This window comes from Microchirus variegatus, assembly GCF_963457635.1.
Source record: "Microchirus variegatus genome assembly, chromosome: 14".
In the NCBI taxonomy this organism is placed as follows: Eukaryota; Metazoa; Chordata; class Actinopteri; order Pleuronectiformes; family Soleidae; genus Microchirus; species Microchirus variegatus.
Window position 1 is genome coordinate 5,498,600 of NC_139815.1, and position 19,873 is coordinate 5,518,472.

Genomic DNA, 19,873 nt, shown 5'->3' on the forward strand with positions numbered 1-19,873 from the left:
TAATGTTCACACTGGGGAAATGTTCCGTGGAACGCTCATTCGGGGCACCACCCGTGCATCTCCTCAAAAACACTGACCAGGGTTTCCCCCAGTGCATATTGCTTGTTTATTTACTTTATATACACTTTTTTTCATACACCACAGATTTTTCTAAACCGCAGAACAAGCGTGTAGCATGTAACGTGTCCAGGTGCCGATTGAAACTCAAGTCACACTATCAAATACGCCATTATTACGGTTATATTGTTATTGCGCAGAAATCTGTCTGCACCAGATGAGGGGGCACTACCCCTTTTTTATTTATGTTAATTATTTTACTTTTAAATGTGACCAGCATAAAACGGATTTCATAGGGCCCTAGATCAGTCAGAGTCTGTGCTACGGTCATGGAGGATGTATTTAAAATATTTTAATTGACACTGAAACAATTTGTATGTGTGTGTAAAACATAATGCATTTTCACATAGTACATCATATGAATAATTATTTTGTCTTTAGAAAAAAAATTGTTTTAAATCAAAAATCAATTTTTTTATTAAATAAATCTGGGATTTTATTTTTAGGCCATATCGCCCAGCCCTAATTCATACGAATCAAATTATTCTCAATTCAAAAATTGATACAATGCATAGTGTGATAAGGCATCAACAGATGGCATCAAAACAATACAGTTTGTATAAGATAATATGATTTTTAAATAAATTCCAATGTTATAATTACACAAAGGCAAACTTAAGACAAAAATTAATAATTATTAATTCAAAACAAATAAAAACTAACTTACTGTAAAAAAAAACAAAAAAAAAAACGTGTAGGCTAACGTTACAGGTGACTGGCCACACACTCATCCTACAAAGCAGCCTTTGAGCATCACGGACAGCGGCCTAAGCTCCATAGTTACCTGACCGTCCCGCCCTCACCTATTCCATTCACAAAAACGGGCCAGGGACTCAACCTCCTCAATCATCTGAGAGCGCAGGGAGCCTTTTTGTCCACAGCTTCTTTAACCTCGTTGGTCTTAAACTTTAGGTGTATAAATAGAAACTTTAAAATATATTAATTATTATTATTTTTAAAAAAATCGTGGATGATTAGAATCGTGATTCTTTTGTGAATTGATTTTCCTCCACCCCTAGTAGATTCTTGAATGTAAATCTTTCGTTCTGGTTTCTTTGCTTCATATCACAAAGACATCATTAAAATGGAATCATTTTGGTTTGCGGAAAAAACAGGACATTTGAGAACATCATAATTTCGAGGTTTAGGACGTTTTATGGATTAATGAATTGAATGAATGAAAATAATCGCTATTTGCTATTTCATAAACATGTTATTGTGAGGAGGAAACCTGTTTCCCATGGTTAGTTTTCAGTAGTCATCATGGAGACCAAAACCTGGTCCTAATGAAACATAAGGACCATAATTTCTGAGGAACTGGTTAAATTTAGGGCTAAGATTTGAATTGTGGTTAGGTTAAGGTTAGGGTTAGACATTAACTGGTTATGATTAAGGTCAGGGGATAATACTGTGTGTGTGTGAGAGAGCTCATACCATGCAGGGTGTTCTTGCAGTGAAGATCTGCAAGTATCTCAGAGCAGCTGCCATCAGGCACACAGCTGTGGTCAGAGCGTTCAGAGCGCAGAGTGCAAACAACACTTTCTAGGAGAGAAAAAATTGTTAGAGCAGGGAAAAAAAGCTGCGTCATGTGTTGTACAGTTTGCCACACGTTCTGCAGAGAATCCACAGAAAACCCACACAAACGCAAGTCCTCTAAGCCACCATGTATCCCCAGAGGATGCATGTCTTTGATACCAAAATGTATATTAGTTTAACTATATCTCAGGCTGTACTGTGTGGAAAGGTCATTTTGAATAGAGGTGCACCTTGAGCAGGATCCTCATGGTGCTGCAGGAGTGGGCAGGGTGGAGCTCCAGCAGCTTCTCTTCAGGACATTTGGAGGCAGGGGAGAGGGAGCAGCAGTAACACACATCCCCGTCCTCACTCTGAAAGTATTTTCCATTAAGGGTTGACCAACATGGCAAATACTGATACAGATTATTACATGTTAATGAATATTTAGAACACAGTAAAAAACCTACTTCCAACATCTTGAATTTTAAATTTCTATTTGACAGGTCTCTCTTGAAAACAACCTATATAAATAAAGGTTGAATAATATAAAAATATATATAAAAAATGTTTTAAGAACTGTCCTCTTATAAGAGATATGTGCAAAAAATAATGGCACAGCCTTTTAATCTATTTATCTCTAGTGTATGGACTTTTTTTTTTCCTTTCTTTTTTTCTCTCGAGAGGTGGCCACAGCCGATGAGTCGCATATTTGATTTTCAGCTAAAGGAGCCCTTGGAGGCCCTTCCTGACGCAACCCTCCCATTTATCCAGGCTTGGGAATGACACTAAGGACGGCCTGTTACCTCAGAAATTCCAAATTCTGACTACAAATGGAACGCAGCATATGTGGTGGCTGCCACAGGAAGTAAAGACAAAACCTTTAAATTAATCACAATGATGTTATAAAACATGTAGGTGTTGACTGTTGAGCGCAAATCTTTTGTTTCGTTAATAAGCTAAGTGCACAATGTAACTTCCGCCTAGAAACTGTGGCTGCTGGTACGCTGGGCTGCTTCCAGTAGGTCATGTTGTCGTTGTGATTTCCCAGAGACCCCCGGAGTCAATTTTATTAGTAAAAATGAGTGGATTTCGGATACAAGGGAGACGGTCATCGTATCAAAAAGTCAGAACGTCAGCCCTACATTGTTGTGTACCCCTTTGTACAAATTCGTCTCGGTACAATAGTATGATAAACTTTCCGAGGTTTCTGGTGGATGTGTCTGTGCGAGCCGAATGGATGGTGAGGGCACAACTTCACACAAGTTTGCAGCTGGCATTTCAAAAAGGATGATTTTGAGGTTTAAGAAAGGTGCCGTTCATGCTCTTTATACTTGGAATAATTCCCAAGTACCAACACCGAGGGCGAGCGTGTGGGAGTGGAGACCCAGACAGCGAAAAGCAAATGCGGTGCTCAGTCTTGTGACTTATGCTTATTACTATTACTTATATAGTGGTACGACTTTTCAAAAAGAAGAAATGTTTAATTTGCGGACAAGGACGTATAAACTCAGATGTCCTCGCTCTCATCCCGCCGTATCCTCACCATCCATTCGGCTCGCACAGACCTCTGAAAGTTAATAGTACTATTGTTACCGATACAAATTTGTACAAAGGGGTACTTTGTACAAACTTCTCCTCTCTCTAGGGTTCACCACAGTGGATCAATATTTGATTTTGGCAGAGATTTCACACCAGAGAAAGTAATGGAAAGTGAAGTGGCTGATACCAAAGTAGAGTCAAGCTGAGCACTAGCTCTACGCTACACGGCACTGAGCGACACGGCACGAAACGGCACGGTTTAGTTGTGTTTCCACTACAGAGAACGTACCATCTCAACGTGGGTGGGGTAATTGTATAATGGAAAAGTACCATAATTGAACAATGAGCAATGGGGACTGGTGCCTTTCTCAGGGGTAATCTTGCCTTTCCCCGGCGGTGCTTCAAGCAACAATTATAATTTGCAGTGAGAGCACTTTGTTAATACTTAATAGTACCGTAAATCTTTAAAATAAAATGCTAGTACTAAATACTCGTAATCAGCTAAATGCCTAAAAAAGGTTTTCAACAATTTCAGTTGTGAACTAGCTTCAGTTCCTGAAAGCATCCGTAAAAACGAGCCAGACTTCAGAACCCTTCTGCAAAGGTGCACAACAAGTATGCCGATTCTCTCCTCACGTGTTCGTTCCAGCAGTGGAGCCTTTAACAATTAATATCAGGTTGTATGAGGAGATTGAATGTTGAAGAGACAATTGGAACAGCTGCAGGAAGCAGCAGCAGACCGGCAACATTTTCAACTTCAAACTATGATGTAAACAACTGTGTAAACATGAATTAAAATGAAAACTATGGTGGGATGCCTACTGTTTTAGTCATTCGTCATCTTGGCGAGTTTGCTGAGATCCAATCATATTTTAAAGCCAATGTCATCCAATACTAATAATGTGCCAGGCATCCCTAATTAAATAATATTAAGTGTTATTTACACAGATTTATACAGCATACACATTTATATATCATAATGTAAATCTATAAATCTAAGTCTTAGGTGAGGTTCCTTTTAAGCACATTAAGTGGAAAAACACTCGGAGAGAGAAGTGATTTCCTCTCCTCTGGCCACTGACTTTTATGTGGGGCTGAGTGATCAATGTTGACCATGAACCTTTTAAGTCATGTATCCTGAAGCACATGACATATTTAATTTACTTCTTCTAGAAGCATTCAGGTCGAGTGATAAAGATAGCACAACACACTTCCCTTCACCGCAGGATATTTACTACACCAGGGTCAGCAGAAGGGCATGGAAAATGATCAGGAGGACACACACACACACGCACGCACACACGCACGCACGCACGCACGCACACACACACACACACACACACACACACACACACACACACACACACACACACACACACACACACACACACACACACACACACACACACACACACACACACACACACACACACACACACATCCAACACAACTGCCTCTTCAGTCTCCTACAGTGCATGAGTGGGACCAACCGTAGTGGTTAGCACTCTCGCCTTTGCAGCAAGAAGGCCTGAGTTCCTGGGTTCAAACCCCGGTTGGAACAACTTCGAGCCCCAGTTGTTTCTGCAAGGAGTTTGCATGTTCTCCCCGTGTGTGGGTTTTCTCCAGGTTCTCCGGCTTCCTCCCACAGTTAGAAAAAACATGCGATAAATGTATTTATGAATGATGGTGGTGGTCGGAGGGGCCGTTTGGCACACATTGGCAGCCACGCTTTCGTCAGTCTGCTCCAGAGCAGCTGTGGCTACACATAGCATACCACCACCAGTGAGAATGTGTTATTTAATAATGGGTCATTTGTAAAGCGCTTTGGGTGTCTAGAAAATCGCTCTAGAAATGTAATGAATAATAATAATAATAATAATAATAATAATAATAAAAAGTTATGAACAACAAGACAGGCAAACAGCATCTTTCCACAGGCTGGATCCACACACACTCCTCCCATTCATCATTAGTTATAAGTGCAATTTGTGTGTTGCACTTTGTGCTCGACAGTAGGGCAGCCCATGGTCACGGCTGGGGTAACTGTGTAAGATACCCAAACCCCATTGCTCATTGTTAATTGTTAATAAAAATCATACTTTTTAATCAGTGCCTTAAAAACTAGCACGTTAATCTTTATAATTTAAAATAAATAATAAAATTTGTTTTTAGTTTACTTTCACATAAGCTGCATTTCTTTGGTAGCCGGAACTCGGAATTTCAAATTAGTTACTTCTGTTGTAAAAGATGTAATTGTTGTCATCAGAGGCAATAAAATAATGAAAGCCATTTTGCTGTATTATATGCCTTGTGTCACATATTTCCATTGGGAGAACAGGGTTATATTGAAATTAAAAACATGCCTCGGCCAAGATGTTTAATAATATGGACATTAAAAACCATATTAAATATCCAGCATGTCTTTCAGAATTTTGAGAATAGCCTAAAATTCTGAGGTTTCGAGCCTGCTGATCGCCAACTAATAGTGAAATCACCACAGATCCATTGATTTAGGTTGGATTATTACATTTTTTTTCTGTGGAATGAGTATACCGTTTGGTGAAAAGAATGGCTTATTGACTCATGTCATAACTTGGGGGAATAGTTTCCTACCAATGAAGTAAAGATGAAAATATTGAAAAAAAATTGAAAAACGCCAAATTTTTGGGCATTAAGTTAAGCCAAAATCTTGTAGAAATGTGTTTATTTTTTCAATGGATGTTGTCAGCACATGTGTTCTCTGTATCGGATTTGAGGGTGCATACACTAAAATGGCCACAATTGTTTTTTTGCGATATTTCCGGCAAAGCAGACCCTCCAATTATTGCTTCTTAGGGTCAAAGTTAACAGAAAAAAACACAAATAAAAAGTATGGCAGACCATGTCAGGTCCCACCCATTTTTGAGACTTTGGCTCCCCGACTAGTAGACATGTTGCTACAATGTTTGTGTGTGCAAAATACCATGTAGAACGTTGTTATTGACTGGTACTGCTAACAGTGGCTCGTTCCGAGATATGTTTGCATTTCCTGCTTCTCAACCGGAAAGCGGTGAAGTTCCGAGTTGGCCTGATCAACAATCACCGGTACCATCTTAATTGTCTTCATATTTAGTTAGCATATACCTTAAACACAACCTGAAAGCTAATGATTGTTATATAAGAGCAGCTGCATGACATAATAAGGGAATAGCCCACACCTGTCCATGAAATAGCTTTTCAGTCAATTGTCAATTACTTTTGGTCCCCTGTTGTAAAAGCTGTTTTAATTCCTACACCGTTCACCTGATTTGGATGGATAATTGCAAATCCATTGTAGTCGTGTATAGAGCCAAAAAGAAGAGAATTGTGTCTATGTCCCAATATTTATGGACCTGACTGTATAATTACACATACACACATACAAATATATATGTTTATTTTTAAAGCCCTGCTTCAGATGTAATTTCTTAATAACTTTCTACAGGGAGCGCAGGGGAAGCGGAGACATGTTGAAGGTGGAATAAAAAGAAAAAGAAAATCAAATGATAGGACAGAAACAAACAGGTAGCAGCCTCACCAGTTGGCAGCTGGTCATACTGGAAACCAGCTGGGCTCCCTGACAGCACAAGATGAATCCAGCCAGATTAAGGAGCACACACACCACAGACAGCAGGACAAACACATTCACCTGGAGATGGAGGGATGTGGGGAGGGGGCAGGTGGGTGAAAGAAGCAAGGGAAGATGGATTATTGTACTTGTTGTGTACATGATCTGTTCAAAAACCATCAATCAAATGAGACAAAATGATAGAATAGTTACAGTGCGATTGAAATGTAATGCAAGCAACAAACAGAGATGATATGTCATCAGACTGAAACAAAGAAGTGTCACATTTTGTAGTAAATGTATTATCCAACTCTTTTAAAGGATTAGTTCAGGTTTTGGAAGTGTGGCTGTATGAGGTACTGATTAAAATTAAGCGCCTTGCAAGTCCCCTGTAAACTAACGTGATGCAAGTAATCGCTAGCGCCCTAATAATATCTACAACTGCTTAAGTCTATAATATCTTATACATTTGTAAAGTGCTCACTCCTCACATCAAGGACTACAGAGAAAACCATTGATTTTACATCAGAGCACATGTGAGTTGTTGATTAAATGCTGCCTCCATCTGTGGATTAAAACATTTGGATGACGTGTTTGAAAATCCGTTCAGATCAGATTTGACTTAATTACTAAAATGACTAAATGAGGCAGCAGTAGATGAGCAAAATTGTGGATCTTACCAGCAAGAGCATGGGCTTTCTCCATGTTGTGAGGCCTACAATACCTGACAGAATAACCTGGAGACAGAAAAACACATTCATTGAGGGCAGCGCATTTCAATTTGATGTTTTGGCATCAGTTTCATGTGAAAAGTCCTCCACATAAGATTCTGTCTGCTCAGATAAAACACCCTTGACAGTTTAGGGGAACATCATCCTCCTCTGATTGTGCATTTTCAACGCAGATCCCACTCCAATAGAACTTGCATTATGTGGGGTGAAAATATAGATATTGGAACAAATGATCAGAGAGAACTTTAGGTTAATGAATTAACCCCTGTTCTTTGAAACATGGGTGATGTAGTGAGACACCAAAACAACTGCTGAATAGGGACGTCACAATGTCATATTTTGGCATCAACAGCTTAACAGGCTACAGGACAACACAGGATGGATAGAGACTACTATAAATAGAGATTCCATAACTTTCGGGATAAACAGCGTGTGATGAATGCTTCGAGGGAGATGGGGAGAAGCGATCTGGCATTGAGCCACGGGAATACCACAGTGATGATTTTCCAGGATTTCTCAGCGGCAGTTCTTCGCAGGCGCAAATGATTTGACGAAGTGAAGAAACGCCTGAAATCATGCCGAATATAGCCAGCTCTACCTGGCGTCACTCAGAGTCACCTACCAAGATTTTCCTGGACCGGATCGGAGTGGAGAAATGTATTGTTTCGTTGGATGAACCTGCTGTCAGTAACATGTGAATGTCGGACTGACTTGAGGTTTAGACTTGTATAGCTGGTTCTTTACTACTTGCCGTTTGTTGTTGGTTTTTTTTATTGTTTTTTTCCAGAGGCATACTATGGTTTATGACGCTATGTAAACTAAATTACCTGCCTTAAAGTTGTGATTTTGTGAAGTGTTATTACTAATTCAAGTTTATGTCATGGGTTAAATCTATGGTGTCACCTCTCGACTTTTCGAGCAGTCGGCCTTGTTTTCTATTGCTGTTAGAGGCCTTTGCACTCCTCACTTCTCCTCTAATTGGGAGAAGGACAGTGCCTTGTTTCGAAGCCAATGTTAGGCAGGTTACTACACCTTAAGTGTATACTTTTTTTTGTTATCTGAATTGTTGTTTGGGGATTGTTTTTCGGCTCACTTTTCATGTGTATTATGTATTATTTTATAGACGGATTAAGTGCTCAGGAAATATTGTGATATACTGTGAAATATTTCAATCTTGATGACTGTGCAGACGCTGAATCTATGTACCTGGAATATTAATGGCATCCACACTCCGGTTAAACGGAGAAAGGTTTTGAATTACCTCAAAAGAGAAGGGGTTCAGATTGCACTATTACAGGAGACTCACTTAAATGATGGGGAACATATAAAATTACAACAATAAGGGTTTGGACAGGTGTTTTTCTCCTCATTTACATCAAGGAGCAGAGGTGTGGCTATTTTATTTAAAAAAGACTTACCATTTACACTTGTCAATTGTATTAAAAATCCTGGTGGACGTTACGTAATTGTGAAAGGGCGTTAAATGGAGAGGACATTGCTCTAATGAATATCTTTTATCCCCCAGGTCATCCAAGTAATTTTCTAACAACTGCATTTTCTAAATTGTCTGATCTTAATGTTAGAAATTTGTTTGTTGGAGGGGATTTTAATTGTCATTTAAATCCTATTATGGACAAACTCCCCTTAAACAAACAGTCTCTTTCTCCTCAGGCAAAGGTTATTAATGCTCTTTGTGAAGATTTGGATTTTATAGATGTTTGGAGGGCTCAGCACCCTGTGGATAAGGGTGCTGAGCCCTTATTTTTCAAAAGTTCATAACTGCTATACGAGGATAGATTATTTCTTTACCCCAACATTTTATTACAATCAATTGTCAATAGCTCCATAGGTAATATTATGTATCAGACCATGCTGCTGTATTTGTCCAATTTGGCCTTAAGAATCCTCTTACTCAGACAAGACACTGGAGATTCAACCCCTTAATTTTGAAAGATCATAAGTTCATATCTTATTTTACAGAAGAATTTAAATCATTTATGGCTATTAACTCACCTTCAAGAGATGACCCATCATTGCTATGGGAAACACCAAAAGCCTTTTCAAGAGGTCTTATCATATCTTACACATCCAGCAAAAGACGCAGGCAGGATGAGCAAAGGCAGATTCTAGAATCCAAACTTAAACTTGTTGAGAAAGACTATGTTAAAAATCTGTCCTCGAAGAAGCTTAAAGAAATTTCAGCACTCCGCTCCTCATTAGACTCTCTCTTGTCAAAACATGCAAAATTAGATCTGCTAAACAAAAAATGTATGAACATGGTGATAAAGCAGGTAAATACTTGGCCTAAGAAAAAAGCTGATTCCCGGACTATTTCTTCAATTTGATAATACAACTATTAATAACACATTTCAGAACTTTTATGAAAAATTGTATAAATCAGAGTTACAAACTGATGCTCCAGAGTTAATGGACAATTTTTTTCTTCACTAAATCTACCTAGCCTATCAGACAAACTTGCACTTAGTGCTGCTATATCTAAGGAAGAGCTATTGCGTGCTGTTAAAGGCATGCAATCTTGAAAAGCAGCTAACCCAGATGGTCTCGGTAGCGAGTTCTACAAAGAGTTCCAAATTATTTTAGTAGATCCTTTGCTTAACATGTTTAATAATTATTTTGACAGAGGTGTTTTACCCATGTCCTTGAGGGAAGATAATATCTCCTTGATTTTAAAGAAGGATAAACAAGCAGACGAATGTGCCTCTTATCGGCCAATCTCATTATTAATCGTGGATCTAAAGCTCCTCTCAAAGATACTCGCTACGCGGCTAGAGAATTTACTTCCTTTGCTTATCAAAGATGACCAAACTGGCTTTATTAAAGGTCGCAACTCCTGCAACAAACTGCGTAGGTTAATGAATATTATACAGTTTTTCCATCAGCGATAACTTGAAGGTGTGGTTATCTCACTCGATGCGTTCGATGGCGTCGAATGGCCTTATTTGTTCCACACCCTGTATAAATTTGGTTTAGGCGAACACTTTATTAGATGGATTAAGCTTTTATATAACAATCCTCTGGCTGCAGCTCTTACTAATGGCTTACGATCTTCCAACTTTCAAACTCAAAGGGGTATAAGGCAGGGTTGTCCTCTTTCGCCTCTTTTGTTTGCGCTAGCCATCGAATCTCTGGCTGAGGCAATTAAGACAAACCCTGACATACATGGCTTAGCCTTAGCAGATAAACAGTACAAGATTACACTTTATGCTGATGACGTTTTGATTTTTCTGACCAAACCTGAGACATCCACTCCGGCCCTTATTGAAGTAATCAACAAGTTTAGTGTCTTTTCAGGATACAGAATTAACATTAATAAGTCTGAAGCAATGCCTCTGGGTAGCCTGAACCAAAAACCTGATGTCCCAGATCCCTTTCCTTTTAAGTGGTCTCCTGTGGCATTTGTGTATTTGGGAATATATATAACACCAGCATTTGATCAAATGTATCAAATGTTAAAAAAAAAAAACAATGGGTAAACGGACATTACTATGGGGTATATGGAGCGGGGGTTGGGACGACGGTGCATGACAATAGGTAATAAGTGGCGACAGTATGGCTGTGGATAGTAAGTCAGATCGACACTCCCCTGGAAGCAGTGGGTGTGTGTTTACCTGGGTCTCATTCACATGTAAATGACCAGGCACAAAACCGAGCATTCTGAAAAGGGCTGTTTTGGCAGGGTTATTGAACTGCGATTGTGCTTCATCCTTATGATATTTTGACTAAAGCATGACACAGACATGTTCATTAGGAACTAGGCATCAGGAAGTAGTTTAACTTGGATTAATAGGGTATAATATGGGCTCTTTAAATTCTAACTCCAATATGTGATAATCTTGATTTTTTTGCCAGGTTCTGATTCAACCCGAGAGTGTATGGCCTGTTAGTCCTGAGGACGTTCATCAGCTTCCAGCAGATGACCCGGAGGTCAAGAAGGCTGTGGCAATGAATGCTGTACAAGCTGCAGAGAAGGTTGATACTGTGACTCGCATGATCAATTACTTCTCATCTTGGTCTGGTTTGAAAAAAGCTGTTGCTTGGATCTTGAGATTTAAGAAGTGGCTCTTGGCTTGCAGCCAGAAGAGAAGAAACATAAGGATGGATTTAAAACAGTCTGGTCTGGATGTACAGCAAAGATGTTCATTTGAGAAGGTTATGGAGACTTTCAAAGGAGAGACAGCACCAAATTGTCTGTCAGTTGAGGAGCTTGAGAAGGCCGAGCTGGAAATCATAAGGTTTTGCTAAAGAAAGAGGTTTCCGGAGGAGCTCTCCAGGCTGCAAAAGAACAAATTGGTGAAAGGTTGCAGCCACATTTATAAACTCTGTCCGCTCGTCAAAGATGGTGTTCTGAGAGTTGGTGATCGACTGGGCAGGTCATCTATGCCTGCGGAGGCTAAACATCCCATTATATTGGCAAACGATTTCCATATCTCGGTGGCAGCCATGTTTTCAGTACAGGTGAGTGTCCAGGGGCCCGTTTCACAAAAGTAGGATTCAGATATCCAGGATGAATGATTGAGCCTGGTTCAAAGAATCCAAAACAAGGGCGTCCAGGCTCACTTGGTTCCACAAAGACCGAGCCAGGATGATCGGACACGGATTCATCAAGCCAGGTGAAACCAATCCTGGATAAGTGCGTGTACACAGCTTCCTCAAATAGACCTTGCTGTCGATCACAGATTCTCAGATTCACCATGAACACTGCGGCGTTCTTTCCGTCCTCGGAGGCTGAAATCCTCATGGAGGAAGTGAAAGACCAAATCAAAAAGAAATGAAACACGATAATAAACCAACGAGAAAAAGTGATCGCCTGAATGCGTAAGTAGTGCGGAAATACACGTTAATTCCTCCGGCGAAACCATCACATTTATGATCCAAAAAGTTATTTAACATCTCCGATAACGTAGTTGTATCTCTGATAAGGAGTTGAAATTGTGAGTGAAAATGTGTAAATGTCACTTCCTTTAGATTGTAAAATACACTTTGTGTGTGCACGCGCGTGCGTATGTGAGCGTGTGTGCGAGCACGCGCGTGTGTGTGCGAACGTGTGTGTGTGTGTACGTCGGTGTGTGTGTGTGTGCGAGCGAGCGTGTGCGTGCGTGTAGAATAAAGATAAACATCCTGCAAAATTATTATTTTTTCTTTTCTTTTTTAATTGTACTTGATGTGGACATCACGACTACACTGGACAAAGCAGATGCATTTGAGTGTTGTTGCACATTTCACAAGTGCCCTGACTAATACTTAACAATGCACAAACATACATTATTTTACCTACAGGACGTCTACAAACATATTATCTGTGCTGTCCTTCACAGTGTGACCTGTCTGAGGAAGGAGAGGGCTTCAGAGTGCCATCACACATGGACTGGGACAATCCTGCCATCTACTTCAGTTAATATGCAATACGCATTAATATTTGGCCTCTTATGATGTTTGTGTTGTATACTGTATGAATACAAGCTTGCTAGGAGGCATCCATTCATTTGTGTATGGATTTGTCCTGCATTAATTTCAATGTGCAGACATTTATATACAGACCTTTGAATGTGCATTTATTCTTCTGTTCTATAATATGCTTTGAATTTGTGTTTTCTGTCTTTGTAGAGACAGAGTTCAGTTTTGAAAGGAGCTGATTTGCTTGCTTTGATTTATCCTTAATAAATAAAGCAACATCATGTTACTCTATGATGTGTTTTTATATTTCTATTGTGTGTATAAATATACAATTATTATTAATAATTTTCAATAAATAAATAAATAAATGATTGTAATCAATGATTACAAATGTTAAGATCATGACCGTGGGTATAGTTGAATGTGAAAACATTGTGTAGTGGACAGTGGAATAACTATTAGTTTCCATTTGTGGTGACTGCTGGCTGAGATGAGGGATGAGATTTAATAAATCCTGGAACTTAGCCTGCTCCAGACCAGGCTAACGTCACAGGATAAATCGCCATGGTAACTTATGTCATAACATATCCTGCTTTTCCCTATCCTGCTTTTGAGAAACCGGATCACGGATAAATTAAGCCAGGATAAGCAACATAGCCCGGCTTAATCCCTTATCCTACTTTTGTGAAACAGGCCTCTTTTCTCAAGCCTGTTCCTGGCGTTGATGTCAGCAGTATGTGTCGTTATCCCATCCAACCTCTCTTCATGAAAAACTTAACTATCACTTTCAAGGTACTGTAGGCAGAAGTATTTTTGGTATTATTGATCAGTAATTCCACAATAACCTTTCAGCATAATGAATAATGAATACAGTGATCGAAATTAGAACAACACTCCTGAAACTCCTCTGGACACGATTCACAATCTCACAACAACATCTGTAGAAAGGCTGTCACTTTTTATTCAAAATTTGTACTCAAAAGCAACATTTAGGTACAAATACTGAAATGTTGACTGGCTGGCACTACTAACAAATAAAATGTCCCAATATTAAATCCAACATCAACATGAAGAAACCTGGCAGAACAGGCAGAATAGATCACTTGAACATTGAATCATATCCTTCTAATGATAACCCTAGCCCTAAGCCTAACACTACGTCTTCCTGATTTCAGTCCTAAGTATTACATTTAAATTAAGTATTATTGCGTGAGCAAAACCCAACAATAACCAATAACGAGTTGCCCGGGAGACTTTGCATTCTTTTGCCAAGTTGATTCTGTCTTCTCAGCCATAACTTTGCCCTTTCGCCCACACAACAGCTATCTGCTGACGACACCCACAGTCACGCTTAAGACAACAGTGATGTAGTTCTAGTTTGTAGTTCTATGGTGACAATTGAGGACACAAACAAGCAAAACCATCCTCTTGAGTAACAATCACAACACCAAAGCATCTAAAATGTAGTGTGTAGAAGTATTTCTGGTTCTACACCATAGACGGTAAGGTTTAACAAATCTGCTGACTGATCTGACTGACAAAAGACCTGCTTTTTGGCGGTGCCTGCGGCCGGAACCAGGCACCTGAAGAACATTTTGTCAATGGCCGGAGCGACTCGGCCGGGCGGGCAACAGTGACATCGGGCGCCGGCCCGGTGAATGAAGGAAACGGGATAAACTGCCACCTGAGTATAATGTGAGTATTTTGTTTTATATTTATTTTTACCACATTTGTCCAGCATCTTTACAGTTCATTTACATCTATGCTTCTGTAAGAACAGATACTTTGATTCGCTAACACTATAATCATTGTTTTACAGACAGTTTTTTACCGTCACTTCGTGGAGTGGATCCAGAGAGACTGGGGAAAGACGATCGTCTTGCTTTACCTGATTGTGTTGTTCAGAAGAAGATACTCAACTCCTAAAAACACTACTGTGTCTACGAAGACTGTTGATGCTCACGATGAGCTTTAATAAGTATGATTTTTCTTTTTATGATTATTTATATTAAACATTTAAATTCATTGATGTTGTGGTTTATTTACTAGCCCTTAGTGTTCCTCCATTAGAGTATTATTAGATGAAAAGTGATTTAATTTGAAGAAAATGTTTGAGAAACCCTTCATTTATATTGTGTAAATCTAACTTGTCTACACATACACACAGTGTAAGGTGAAAATATAACTTTATTATTATTATTATTATTATTATTATTATTAAATGTTTTACCATCAAATTCAAGGGTACAAATTACAATAAACAAGGAGCCAAATCTAAAAGCATTTCTATAACAATATGCAAACAAAATAATAAATAAAATAAATGAAACATGTAGAGCTGTGATAGTGGTGAAGAGGAGCAGAGCTGGATGCTGTGAAGAGTTTCTCCAAGACTTGATTAAACCATGCTTCAACTGTAAAGGACAAGGAATACAATTACACAAAATATGAACGAAGATGTGTCTCCATAGGCTATGAATAACATTAGATGAAAATGACAGTGGTGAGAAACACACTTGAACAAACACAAATAACAATAAAACATTTTAATAACAGACATTATTCTCCAGTGAAAGCAAGGTGGCTTTACTTTGTTAATAGTTTACTAATATAAAACATGTGTAATTGTCAATCAAATGTTACTTTGACAAAGTTGTCTCTTTACTGCCGAAAACAATACTGTATCATATAGTATACTATGAGCAGAAATAGAGTGGAGTGTTAGCGTCAGGCTTACCGCTCAGTGACGTCTTCCTGCTGGAAATGTAGACCGTGACCCTCTGAGTTTCCAGCTTTTGTCTTCTACAAACTCCAAACAAGCTTAGCATAGCTTCGCCTTCAGGCTTGCTTGCACCGCTCTGAATCTCTGACCGGTAAATAATGGGAACTAACTGCTTGTCCTTTCGTTGTTTTTACTGCACGTCCCGGTACAATTTAGCACCATAAAACAGTGTAATTTGCAGGTCCGTAATGTATTGGCCAACTAATTCCTCACGGCGATTTGTGTCTTTACAAAACTCACGCTGTCTGCTTCACTGTGACACTGGAGGCAGCGAGACTCGTGCGGAAGGGAGAGCGCAGTGCATGCTGGGAGTTGTTGTCTTTTGTGTACATGAGCGAAAAATAATTTTTTCTGCCTTTCTCGGCCAAGAAGGCACTTTCATCAAATATTATTTCACATTTCTACTACAGCAGTGAAATATCTCTTTAAGTAGGCCAGTATGCACCAGTACGGAGTAACGGCACTTCCCAATTTTAGCCTCTGGCGTATCAGGACTTTTTACAGCGTACTGGGACTTCTCATGAGCTCATAATACCCTGCCCTGTTCCCTCTTTGCGAATCGTGATACCCATACTCCTATGCCTGTACTACATTACCCAGTGTGCACTGGTACGCACCGCACTCCTGCCACTCGGGAGAGGCGGTCTCGCGAGTCGAGTGTGCCGGAGAGGACGTCACGTTACCTTGTGTATCAGCCCGTATGCTACTTGAGGACTGCTCCCCTGAAGACCTCCCTTGGGCCACATGCAAGCGAACAAACATAATTTGTCTGGAAAATTGAAAGTTCAATAAAACTATTTATTTTTAATAATCAGCATCATGTTCTAGTATTTGAACTTGATGATCTGCTGGAACTGACCGCCCTCTGCCTAATTTACCTAGCAACAGTTGTATAAGGGGAGCACCGGCACTTGTTTTTTCCACTTAAATCACTGGTTGTAAGTGTAGTCCTGTGATTGGTCCAAGTCTCCTGTCCTGCTCAGAAGAGGCGTAGAATTGTCACTCACTCAGATCACTTAATTTACATTTTAATATGTAATAAGTGATCAATACCTCATGATCATCTTTCCTACTGTACCTTTAATAAACTTGAGTGTGTGTGTGTGTGTGTGTGTGTGTGTGTGTGTGTGTGTGTGTGTGTGTGTGTGTGTGTGTGTGCATGTGTGTGCGTGTGTTATACATCATCTGTGACAAAATATTTATAACCAACAGTATTAAATAACCTGTGACATCCAAGACACAGAAAAATGAAACCATGATGACTTCAGGGCCCTAACTTACCGAGGAGCCTGCCCAGAAGGGACACGAGTTTCGGATGGGAGGTGAATTGCTGAGGGACAGAGCTCCAAACGACAGCGCCACCATGGAGCCGCCAAGCAGCAGCTGCAACAAGCCCAGAGAGAGCAGCGGCCGGCCGGGCAGCAGCAGCCGGGAGCCGCTGCTAGTAAACCGGGTAGAGGCAGACAAGCCGCGGGGTCGGTTTCGGCAGAAGGGGTCTGAAAGCTGCGAAGTCCCGGCAACCGGACAGCAAGACCCGGGAAGTACCACTGGGAGTGACATCTGAGGCTGGTGGTCAGACTGGAACAGTGTGAACAAGAGAAAGGGGCCGTGCGGGAGGTTGTTTTTCACGGGTTTGAGAGGGGATAACGGCTGAATTCAATGGAGCTGCCCGGTGATCCGGCCATGATGACGGTGTCCAGTCCGAAATAACACGCTGGCTCAGGGCTCATGGCTCGATGCTAGGAGCTCAGATTCACTTTCACATACTTTGGCAGTGGTAGCGGTACCAGGTTGAGTACAGTTCGGACGCGGGGGAGGGGCAGAGCAGACCATGTGGAACACGTAAACGGGGGTGGTGGTCGTCGACTGATCTTGCTGTAAAACGGAGACTTGAGAATTAAAAAAAACAACAGCGTCACGGTTTTAAAAACAACTGCTGCCTTTTCGTATTAGACAATGACTGTGTGTCAGGCCCGAGGTGGAGAAGACGAAGTTGATTGAAAACACCAACACCCCCGTCACTACCACCGCCATTAATCCCACCAACTGTATTTATACTTTTCGTCACATCCATTTACAAAGTGATTTTACTCACCACGTCAAATATGAACCACAACACAATATAAAAGATGGATTGATAATTATATTAGAAAAAGTAAACGATGTGCTTCTAAAAAAAATACATTAACATTAACTATTTTAATTGGAAAATACATTTTTTAAAACAAACTAATAATGTTTAAAATAGCTTAAAAAAGCAATAATTGAACAGAGCAATGTATCTAATATTTAAAGGTGCCATATGTAAGAATGTGGCCAAAGCTGAGATGCTCCTGACTACAATGATTGGTAGACGGCGGTAGGTGGCGCCACATGCCAAAACATGATTTCAAAACATAAACACGATTTGCAGTCTGCAAAATATTTTTTTTAATAAAAAAATTTTGGCTGTACTGTTGTTGTTGGTGAATTCAGTTTGTTATATGAACATTATTCATGAGTCTCTGTGACAGATTAGGAGGATTTTATGGCCAGTTACTTTAGATTTATTACATAATGCACCTTTAATGTGGATAAAAATACACGAAACACAAAGCATACAATTGCTGTGAAATCTTGTATGTATACCCCTATCTGCAATAAAATTATTCATCAAAAATTACAGAAATACACAAGTAAGAAATAATGAATACAATTTTTAATTGAATATTAGACTGGAAAAAAAGCAATTCTTTAGATTTTAAGGGGCTTCAACAAAAACATGACCACAATCCTCTCAAAAAAATACTAAACGGTTTTAAAGGTCCAGTGTGTAACACTAAGGAGGGTTTATTGGCAGACCAACCATATGAAATTATATATTTTTCTATTCGTGTATGGTTTTAAAAATAGAAGTAAACCAGTTTCCAAAACCAGCATTAGTGTTCAACCCCAGTGAACACTTGGGATCAGCTTTGGCGTGCTGTTCATGCCAGAGTGACTAACCCAACAAACAGGGTATTGTGGCTGTGTGGTTCGTCCACATGCTACTGTGGCCCCTGTTTGTTAGATGAATAAATTGTTAAGTTGCCAATGTGTGACACTTCAGACTTCAATCATCCAATCCAATAAACGACACCAAACAATCGCAGAATAAGCTGTTTGGCATTGGCAGAGAAGATCTGGCAACATTTTCATAGATGCAAACCACAAACTCAACTCTGCTGCTCAGCCTACAAATGTGGCACCATTTAAAAGGGAAATAAACAGGCTTTCCAACGCTATAAGATTTATTGCCAAAAAGCATTGTTCACAGACCTTGAGAAGGGCTTGTCCAGAACATTTGAGACATGATATTTAGCTTAAGACTTTATTATTATTATTATTATTATTAGGTGTTGTATGTGGTATTTTAACTTAAGCCTCAGCAGAAACAAACTTCCTAAAACTCCCATTGCTTAAAGGAAAAGAACCCTCAAAGGCGAACAATTATAGACCTATTTGCAAATGATGTATTCTGGTGAAAGTATTTGAAAAATTGGTTTGCGATCAATAGATGGAATTTTTGGTATCCAACAACATTCTAAACTCTCTTCAATCATGTTTTAGGAAGCAACACAGCACTGCCACTGCTGCCCTTAAAGTTTTAAATGATGTGTTTGAGGCATTGGACTCAAAAAAGTTTTGTGTTGCCCTGTTCATTGACCTGTCCAAGGCATTTGACACTGCGGATCTCAATATCTTGCTAGATATTCTCATCAAAAATGGCATCTCCACATAAACATAACATAGTAAACTCAGCAGCTTATAGGTCTCCAGTGCTGATGTGTGACTGAAGAATGACCCTTGTTGGGTCATACAGGAAGTAGATATTGACATTTCTCTTTCCACACCAGTAGGTGTAGAAGCAGTACAGTATACCATGCAGTATATGTGTCAGTTTGGTATGTTATAGGATAGGACCAAAATAATCAGTGGAAGGTGCCAAAGAATGGAATGGTTGGGTTCCATTCTTTGGCACCCTCCCTTTGGGGTACCAGAGTAAAATGGTATGATACAGTCAGGGTGGAGCGATATCGGCTTCACCTACCACAGTCAGCTGATTGGGGTGACAGTAAAATGTCACTCCCCTACGACCGGTGTTTCTTCAAACGGCCGGAGTCTATTCTCATAGAAAACTTTAACAGCCAAAAACCAAGCAGGAGAAAA

At 39.8% G+C, this 19,873-nt stretch overlaps 1 protein-coding gene across 1 annotated transcript in view; it reads right to left on the minus strand.

Annotated features, from left to right (window-relative positions):
- The window catches only part of fam189a2 (family with sequence similarity 189 member A2), a 31,041-nt gene extending 12,958 nt beyond the window's left edge, over positions 1-18,083 (minus strand). The window contains exons 1-5 of the mRNA XM_083900814.1: positions 16,967-18,083; positions 7,438-7,494; positions 6,728-6,838; positions 1,884-2,003; positions 1,552-1,659 (exon numbers count right to left, since the gene is read on the minus strand). Coding sequence (XP_083756940.1) covers positions 1,552-1,659; positions 1,884-2,003; positions 6,728-6,838; positions 7,438-7,494; positions 16,967-17,245 — 675 coding nt within the window. The 5' untranslated portion in view covers positions 17,246-18,083. The remainder of the gene's footprint in view (positions 1-1,551; positions 1,660-1,883; positions 2,004-6,727; positions 6,839-7,437; positions 7,495-16,966) is intronic.
- Between the last annotated feature and the right edge of the window lie 1,790 nt (positions 18,084-19,873).